At 34.5% G+C, this 10,341-nt stretch overlaps 1 protein-coding gene across 1 annotated transcript; it reads left to right on the forward strand.

The window, feature by feature from the left end:
• Nucleotides 1–2,570: 2,570 nt before the first annotated feature.
• Nucleotides 2,571–7,334, forward strand: LOC149203307 (geraniol 8-hydroxylase-like). The gene is made up of 2 exons (XM_089403386.1): nt 2,571–3,768; nt 6,449–7,334. Exons 1-2 carry the CDS (start codon nt 2,812–2,814, stop codon nt 7,079–7,081), a joined length of 1,590 nt encoding a protein of 529 aa, XP_089259512.1. The 5' UTR covers nt 2,571–2,811; the 3' UTR covers nt 7,082–7,334.
• The last annotated feature ends 3,007 nt before the right edge of the window (nt 7,335–10,341 follow it).

Here is a 10,341-nt window from a genome sequence, read left to right on the forward strand (position 1 = left end):
AGGATCTTAAACACCTTGCTCATATTATTCCTCATAACAAAACAAATGATTATCCATTGCATCTCAATTATCTAATTCCTTGTAGTTCTGCTCCTGCAATCTTGTAATTATCTCGTCTTAATTTGATATTGTAATAATTAAAAGAGAATTTCTAAATCAGTGAGTTTGTTATTCATTTAGAAATGCTTCTCTAACCAAACAATGAATCTACCTCACATCAAAATTTTCTCTTTGAATTCATAAAGTTCCTAGGCCATTCCCCTTTAGGAGGTCACAAATCTCCTCCAAGTTGCTTCATTTCCTTCAAAGAATAAACATGATCCTGCACTCTGGGATGCATCATCTTCAAGATTATAAATTTATAAATTTATATGCATCATCTTCAGGATTGTGAAAGGATATTCTTTGCTATTATAGTAGTTTGATATTGAATTGCAGGGGTTAGATTTGAGGTTACAGTGGCATTGAAATTGGTTTCTAAATCAATGGGTCTGTTATTCATATAGAAATGTTTCTCTAATTAGATCTTGTGATCTGTTTAACAAGTGATATTGGCTATAATGGATTTAATTTACCCTTGTCTCTCAACAAAAATGACATTATTCAACAAAAATGATAACATTATTCAACAAAAACAAACCTATATGTCTCCAGCAGTTGATGAATAGAATGAATGTAACACTGTGCACACACTCTGTTTGTATGTCTCCAACAACTGATGAATAGAATGAATGTAACAGTGTTTGAACACTCTAATTGTATGTCTCCAATAGCTGATGACTAGAATGAATGTTTGAAATTAAAATCAGTAAGAGTTGATGTTTTATAGTTTTTTGATATAGAATTTAATTGGTAGGGAAGATTGGCATGGATTTCCATCTCCCAAATTCAAATATGTGGTCTGGATTGATTTGTACATGATCAAATGGTTGATAATCTTTCATGGTTGATCCTTGTGCTTTCCTGTTTTTAATTCTTGAATTGAAAAGGTTGGTGTGTTTAATACTTGAATTGAAAGGGTTGGTGCCATTTATTACAGCTTCTGAACTAATAACTGAATTGAATGTTATCATTTATTGTCTTCAACAGTTTAAATGGTTAAACACACATGTACATATGGTTGACACACATTTCACCTATTCTTGTGTAGGTATTACTGAGCAATGGGATGTGTTGCTCCAATGGAAATCAATGGGTGACTGTTTGATGGGATAGGTGTACTCCTAAATAGAATTCAATGGAATGTTTTGTAGTGCATTTTGACTTATTTGGTAATTCATAGTTGGAGTTACTTGGGACATTATGTCTTGTCAAATTGTGATGTTAAGGTTTGGTGTTTGACACTTGTTGGCCCAATCAATATGTGGGCCTATTTTTTACTAAATTATATAACTTATATAGCTTAATATAAAGTATTTATGTGCATCTTTTTGATGGTTTATGAATTCTTTTTGATAGATGTGTGGGACTAGTACTATAACTAGTATTGGTTGATAGATCTATGGGACCAGTACTATAACTAGTATTGGTTGATAGATGCGTGGGACCAGTACTATAACTAGTATTGGTCCTTGCACAACAATAGAAAGCTCTCCCGTAGGCCCGGGGAGAAGTAATCTTAAGAGTTAGAAGAAGATAAATCTTGGCCAAGAGTCCAAGCAACTCACAAATCCGCTATAAGGCACTCCAAAATAAAAAAGGACTGCTCTTCCTTGTGATGGAATCTCACTCCCAGTTAGATACACGTCGGATGAGATAGTAATAGGTGAAATCTCAAAAGGTCCCATCCTCTAAAGTGCGCCCCTCTATATACAATCAGTAAAATTCTAATAGTTTTTGTGAAGGATGAGCAATGTTCACGTTACTATTAGAGCTTTGAGACCTGTGAGGCTGAGTGCATTTTGCATGAATCATGTTAGTTACAATTTGCACAAGAAGAGAAATGAGGAAGCCACCAGAAGAGAAATAAGTATGAGTTTGAGTGACTAATAAAAGAAATGAGGAAGTCACAAGAAGTTTGTCATTGAATCCTTGCAATATCAACATATTTATCCAAGAGAGAGTAGGGCTGTAATATTGATGAATATTGTTGAACTCTTCACAACATTTAGTTAATTAAACTATCCTTTGCTTGATAAGGATAATGCTTTGAATGTTAAACAGAAACATGTCATGCTTTTGCCTCAATTGAAATATCAAATTTCGCATCACTTCCTCCATAAATTGGGGATGGATAACAACCAGTGAGTCCAAGCTTTCTATTTCGTTTAGTATAGTTGCTCCCGGACAAACTTATGTAGAAAATGGCGCACAATTTTATAAATGGAAAGGAACTAGATATAGTGAAAAGCCAAATATGAGAGCAAATTATCATTAAGAGAGAAGTAAACCTTTTCAAGCTTATAAGCAATAGTCTATTTATGAATTATGAACGAACAAACAATTGTTGCTTGCAGGCACAAATCTTATTCTTTCTATTAATGGATATACTACCCTTTATAGTTCTATTTTATATCAGAAATAACGACGAGTCAGTTCAAGCTTTCTGTTTCATTTAGAATGGTTGCTCCCAGTAAAAACTTAGGTTAGGTTAGGTATAGCGAAAACGGTTCACAATTTTGGAAAGGGAAAGGAGACAGATATCGCTTACAGCTCATCGCCTGTTCCCCTGTACCATCCTGCACGAGTTTCAAGGAGGGCTGCAGAAGTACAACCGGCCAGAGACACCTGCTGTTACAGAACCCTAGCCAGAAGCTATGTGGAGACCACATATCCCACGCCGAACCTCCACTCTCCTGTAGAAAGAAAGCCATGTGCACTTGTATATTTCTTTTGCTCTGCTCTGCTCTGCTCGGCCTGGTTCTATTAATCCCAATGGATACTGTATGGTTATTCTGGTACTCTGGTGTAGGGATCACCTTCTTCATTGTCTTCTTTGTGTTTGAGGAGTGCCTGAAGAAGAGAAATTCCAGGCTTCCTCCGGGGCCTCCAGGATGGCCAATAGTGGGAAATCTGTTGCAGTTGGGTCACAAGCCCTACCAAACTCTGTTCCACCTTGCCAACAGATACGGGCCTCTCATGTCTATCACTCTCGGAAGAAAAACTATAGTGATAGTTTCATCTCCCGCTGTTGCAAAAGAAATTGTGAAAACCCATGATCATATTTTCGCAAGCAGGACTGTCATAGAAGCAGCAAAGTCTCTTTCCCACCACAAATTTTCAATAATTTGGGGTGAGCATGGATCTCACTGGCGTATGCTCAGGCGTATATCCACTACAGAGCTCTTCAGTGCCAAAAGAATGGAGGCTCTGCAATACTTGAGAAAGGATCAGGTATTTCGAACGATCCGACAGATTCTGCAGGAGAGCATGAAGGGAGGGAGCATAAATATTGGGGAAACTGCGGTCCGCTCCGTCATTAATCTCTTGGGAAACATGGTGTTCGGTAAAGATATGTTTGATCCCTGTTCTGCAGCTTTCCAAGATTTCAAGGACAGCATTTGGAAACTGTTTGTGACCGCAGGAACTCCCAACTTGGTCGATTATTTCCCGTGCCTTCAGCCTCTGGATCCGCAGGGTGTGTTGCGTAAAACGAGGATCTGTATGAAAAAGGTGTATGGGATTGTTGATCAATTCATAGAGGACCGCGTGGCCAAAAGAGGGAAAGCCATGGAGGGAAGTGTTGATGGCCCCAAGGATCTTTTGGACGTTCTGCTCGACGCAAGAAGCGATGAATTTACTGTAGCCGATATCAGAGCATATTTAACTGTAACTCTTTTTCATTATCTCAATTTAACTCTTTCGTTTGTTTTTTTCACTAATTTGGTAAAATGTTTTATGAATTTTTTTTCGAAATTGTAATTTTTTTGGGTTATTTAAGATGGATTTTTAAATGCATCAATAGATTTAGAGGTTGAATAACCTTTGGAGGAGTTCACAGCTGGAACTTGTAATTTCATAATTAATTTTAAATCAAAATTTATTAGAACATATATATTTATCTGCCCTGAATCTGATATCCAGGAGAGAGGTAACGATCGTCATATTCCGGAAATATCGAGGTAATGAACGTCATATTTAGGAAACATTTCTGATATGAGATGTAACAATCTTTATATTCCAGAAATATTTCCTAAATTTGCAATGGACATATTTTCGACAGAAAAATACCACATTAAAATCCTCAATCCATACCTAATAGAGCAGTTATTAAGTTGATAAATAAAAATATACATATTTATATTTTATAAACTAAACAATAAATAAATTAATAAAATTAATCTAAATATTATTAAACATTTCCCGTTACCTCTCTCGGTAAAATATAGCTGTTATGTTATTTTTTAGCTGTTACCTCCGGTCAAATATAGCTGTTATCTTTTAGTTGTGACCCTCGGATAAATATAGCTTTTATTTTCTAGCTATAAAGTTGACCTGTCTCTCTGTTTAGCCTTCTGCCTGAATTTGTTTCTTCATCGTGTCTTGAAGATGAACCAAACCACACTGGCTGGTTTGAAACGAGTAGACCAAAATCTTCAATGTAATTTTTCCGAAAAATTCTCTATACATTATGAAAATTTTATTATTATCTAATTAATTCAGAATAGACCAAAAAAAATACTGAAACATAGAAAATTTAAATTTAAACCTCATCTTAACAGAACTAAAACGAATGAAATGATATTATTATATTAGTGAGAAAATTAAGTCTTACTACTATATTAATGAGGAAAATAAGTGTTATTCTTCTTTCCTAGGTTTTTCCATGCATTTAAGTAAAGAGTAGGTTTTCAGGTTTTTCCATAGATTTGAGTAAAAGATTAGAATGAATTCTCATGAGCTCCATAGTGAAACAGGTCGTTGGGCAGTTCCTAAAACGCCATGGATGGAAAGAATCTGCCATATACGTGAGAATAAGAATATCGAGGATGAAAACCACTTCCTCTTAGAGTGTCCTGCTTACAACCACATTAGATCTCAGTTTCACAATCTTTGTTAAATACTGACCTTCCTAGCCTTTTACACTGTCAAAATTATAGTGAGCTCAGGAGGCTTCTCTCCAAGCTTTTTGAGCATAGGAATAAAATCTTAAATCAAAATAAATAATTTGTTTCTCTAGGTCCGATAGACTAATGTTTGGTCTCAGCGGACGTTAACCATCATCATCATAAAACACAGTAATATTCAGACTGTTAGTTTATATGATTATAACATATAACATCATTTCAAATTAGCTTGTGACTTGCCATAACAAGCTTGCAAGAAATAAAAATAAATGTTATTATTATATTAGTTAGAAAATTAAGTGTTTTAAATATTATTATTATATTAGTAAAAAAAATTAAGTGTTATTTTTCTTTCTTTTAAAGGTTTTCATGTTTTCCATCCATTTTTATTTAAGTGGAGAATATAAAAGAGAAGAAGTTAATATTCAAGTTACTTGTGATGTAAAAGACATCAGATTCTAACTATTTTAAAATCTAATGATCTACCAACCACACCATCAACCTCAACATTAAATACTGCATAACAATGCTGCTGTTAAAAAAAGGCTAAAAGCTACTTTACAACCTTCTTACACTACACTTGAGCAAAGAAGGACGTTGTCTCCTTAGATTGCCTATTTATTTCTCCCACAGTTAAAGAAAAATAGATTGTCTATTTATTTCTCTCACAATTAAAGGAAAAAATAAGTAGTTGTAAGCCAAGATTTAGTGAGAATGGTTACTATGGTTAGAGCAAGGCTAAGATTTATTTAAAATGGTTCCTATGCTTAATTTTTTTTCAAATTATATACTCATGGGTAAGACAAATCCATCCAAAGTGGAGACCTGACAAAATTTGACAACCAGAACTATTACACACATACTGTCCGAAAAACGAGGAAACAGCGTAAAGACTGTTACAAAATTACACAGAATTTAGACTTTGAATACTAAGACATTCAGACCCAAAAACTGAGAAAGGTCCTATGCCTTAATTAGATTAGTTATATGAGTCCTGTTACATCCACGGTAAATTAATGGAGTTGTCTATAATGCGACTTTTTGAGATTCCGGTGACGGAATCCGGCGGAAGAAATTGAGATGAAATCATGATTTGTTGCAGTTAAAATGGTTTTTTAACTGCATATTCGGACCCTGAAAAACCCCTGGGACGCTTTCATTGTGCAGAAACTAGTTATCAAACTTCGATTTCAATAAATTACTGCCGGATTTTCACCGGAAAAAATCACCGGAAAAACTTTCAAAAAGTCGCGTTAAAGACTACGGCTAAATTAATTATCTCTGGATACAATTACAAATTTTTATTCTTCCCAGATTTCAATTTTATATTTAAGAAAACTGAATGATTGACCAGACTTATTTGGAGCTGATTCTAGAGTTCATCTTAATACAATTACAAACTTGTATTCTTCACTGATTTCAATTAAGTGAATGATTGACAGGACTTATTCGCAGCAGGGACTGACACCACCGCAAAAATAATGGAGTGGACAATGGCAGAACTGGTACGCAACCCAAAGAAAATGAAAGAAACTCAGAACGAGTTGGACAGGATGATTGGCCACAACCGAATGGTAGATGAATGTGACATTGACAACCTCCCTTATATCCGCGCAGTGGTGAAAGAAGCATTCCGATTGCACCCCCCTGGTCCTCTGCTCGTTCCACGCAGAGCAGATAGCCGTTGTGAGATTGAGGGTTTCCTGATACCCAAACACGCAACAGTGCTGCTGAACGTGTGGGCGATGGGAAGGGACCCTGCAATCTGGAAGGAGGCGTCGAAATTTATGCCAGAGAGATTTGTTAACAGTGCCGTGGACTTCAGGGGACAACACTTGGAGCTGATGCCGTTCGGAGCAGGAAGGAGAATGTGCGTGGGGCTTCCGTTGGCGAGTCGGATGATTCATCTGATGTTGGGGTCGCTGCTTCATTCATTCGATTGGGCGCCTCCCGATGGCATCCGTCCCGAGCTGCTCGACATGAACGACAAGTTGGGAGCTGGAACCCTAGAAAAGGCGGTGCCATTACAGGCAATTGCCACGCCTCGCCTGCCGCCTCACGTCTACGTCTGTTAGACTGGCTTTCTTTATTTGTCAAACAATGTATTAACTAACTAGCAATGGTTGCAAGAAAAGAAAAGCTTCCAGGATGGTTGAATTGGAAAGGAAAAATTGTATTTGGTTTACTAATTTTTTTGTATTGACTAACTAGCCATGGCTGCAAGAAAAGAAAAGCTTCCAGGATGGTTGAATTGGAAAGAAAAAATTGTATTTGGTTTAATAATTTTTCCTATCAATTGGAAAGAAAAAATTGTATTTGGTTTAATAATTTTTTCTATGAGATTTAAGTTGTTTAGTGTATTTGTGTGTTGAATTGTTAATATATAATTAAAATAATAATTGAAATATTGAAAAGATGAAAATTGAGAAAGATATAATTTATCATTAATTTTACCAATGAAACAATAATGATTATCGTGCAGAATGATGTTCTAGAATAAACCATTAGAAAGAAAGTACAAATTACTTTTATCTGAAAGCAAGTACAAATTACTTTTATCTCATAAACTATTGTGAAGAATGAATTTCTAGAATAAGCAATCAGAAAGCAAGTACAAATTAAAGTACAAATTACTTTTATCTCATTTTAGCCAGCATTTTTATGCCTTTTGATAAAAGACATTTTTCGGTGGTATTCAAAATTAATTTAATATTTTTATTTCATTTATTTTTTATATTATTCATAAATATTTCATTTAAGAAATTATCTAGATTTTTTATTATTATTTATATTTGTTATTTCGGTTGGAAGAATCAGTGCACTTCTATAGAATCCGTAATTTTCACGTTGAGGATTTTAGTTACTAGTTTGTAACGTTTGTCAACACCTGCAGGTTTTGGTGTAACGGCAAACTTCCACATGGTATCAGAACTTGAACCCAAGTTCGATTCTCTTGAGTTGCGTTTGAGGGGGGTGTTAGGAAGAATCACTGCACATCTATAGAATCCGTGGATCCTAGTTACTAGTTTGTAAAGTTTACCAACACCTGCGAGAACCTTTATTTATCTAATAAGCTTTTTTAACAGGATATTCTGCAACAAAATAGTATAACTTGCTTTAATGAAAGGACTCTACTTTCTTTGCTGCAATTTTTCTCATCAAACAATTTTCATAATCTTTTGCTCAGAAAACTCTACATCCCCTAATAAATTTTTAAATAATCCCCTGCCATCCAAAAGGGGCGCGAAGAAGTCACTTCAGTGAACGGGTTATACTTCTTGGCCGCAAATTTTCTTCCACAACAATTTTCTTGACGGATTACTTAGAAAACTCTTGCAAGATTGCCTGGAAAACTCTTGCTACATAATCCCCTGCCTACAGATCTATGCATGGTTTGCTCGGAAAACTCTGAATCCCATAAATATATTACTTAAAATCCCCTGCATACAGATATACCAAGTAGATGATCCTTTTATATCCAATATTCAAGCCTTCTGCCTCAAAATCCCTGAAAAGCTACTAAAATAATTAAATTGCTTTGCATTTTGCTCCAACCAGAACTTCTTCAAGGAATCTCCGCTATCTCTCAGAGTCTTGCAGCATATCATTACCTTTTAAGAAGGAACGCTCAACAACCGAGCACTCACTCGGCTGATCTTCCACAAATATACATCTTTCTGCTAAAGATATAACCAATAATCCTAAAGCCGCCTCATTTTTCTCATTATTTGTTCAGGTGCATCCTCGCCATCACATAAATGCACTGAATAGTACAAATCACAAACCTTTAAAAAAAATTGTCCACTAAAACATAAATTTCAAGATAATCCACCTTTCATCCAGCTAGGGGTTATATTTGAAGCCAGTATCCTAAAGCACAAATTTCAAGATAATCCACCTTTCATCCAGCTAGGTGTTAAATTTGAAGCCAATATACCCGTTTTTTGCTTTTTTACACGTTAAATACTATTGGTTTTGCAAATCTACATACAAGTCATCGCTGACTGGCCAATAATTTAAATGTGATATTGACCTGCGTATTGAAAATTGACCTGTTTTAATTTTTAAGAATTTCACTTTCTTCAATTAAATCTAGTGATAAAAATTAATAGAAATATTCCCTTGGACTATAAAAGCAGTGATGTACCAAAGAGTAATTATAAGATCTAAATTCTGATAAGATATGTTAAACAAAAATCCCATATATAATGATATAAAATTGATTGTTTTGACGACTCAACAACTTTAACTTTATATAAAGCACGCCTAGCTTTGTATAACTATTATTTTTAAAGTGAATGAATGTATATGAAATGCATTATTTTTAAAGTGAATGAATGTATATGCATGCATTTCATAAAAATATGGCCGAGGGGAAGTCATTGGTACTATAAAAGTCTCACCGAACATTAAAACAAAAAAATAATATAATATTCCCAAAATAATATAATATTACCAAGGCCATGATGAAAAGGTGTTACATAGTTAAAGCTACAGGGGGATACAATAAATTTCAGCGTTGAAGTGTGAATGCCATCTCATGTGGCATGAATTAATTAGGTTGGTGAGTGGTGACTACCAGGTTCTTAGCTAGTTACCACTTTACTAGTTATGTTTATAGTTTTCAGATTCTAGTTCAAGCTCCAAATTCTAGCATTTAGCCATCATAGTTTGAGAACAGAGTGCAGACCACTCGTATAGTTTGAGAATAGGAATTTGTTCAGTGGTTTTTAAGCTTTTTGAGAGTAGATAGATTTGGCCATAGATATGTGGTTTCTGGACTTGATTCTTTTGTGTTTTTGTCCAGAAATTATTTTGCATTTTTGTCGGAAAATTTTGAAATAGTGACTCCATTGAATATATTTACATTCTTGATCAAACTTGATTTTAATATATGAACAGAATCTTCTTGTGCTTGTTCTTGCCAGACTTTTTCTTTGCTATTCACATGAATTATTAAAAAATTATTTATAATTGTAATAAATGAAGGACTATTGATTAGAAGTAAAAATCAATTTATAAAATTCAAGGTCTTATAGATGAGTAGTCAAAATTAACTTGTCTACTTGCCTTTCTATTCAAAGAGAGTTTTTCTGTACATTTTATTTACGTAAATAATGGGTTTTTCCAATTCATATATGATGAATTAGGCATTTATCACCCAAAAATAAGTTTCTTCGCCACTTAAAACAACCAAGAACACAATTCAGAAATACAACTTTCTTAAGCGCAATTCAAAAATATAACTTTCTGAAACTAATTTTAATTAGAAACCTACAACAATAATCAGTACAGTAGATTAAAACGACAAGACAGTTGCAAAATGATAACTAAT

The sequence above is a fragment of the Pinus tabuliformis genome, chromosome 2_1 (assembly GCF_031772625.1).
Source record: "Pinus tabuliformis cultivar Carrire ecotype Pingquan chromosome 2_1, CPIR1, whole genome shotgun sequence".
Taxonomy (NCBI): Eukaryota; Viridiplantae; Streptophyta; class Pinopsida; order Pinales; family Pinaceae; genus Pinus; species Pinus tabuliformis.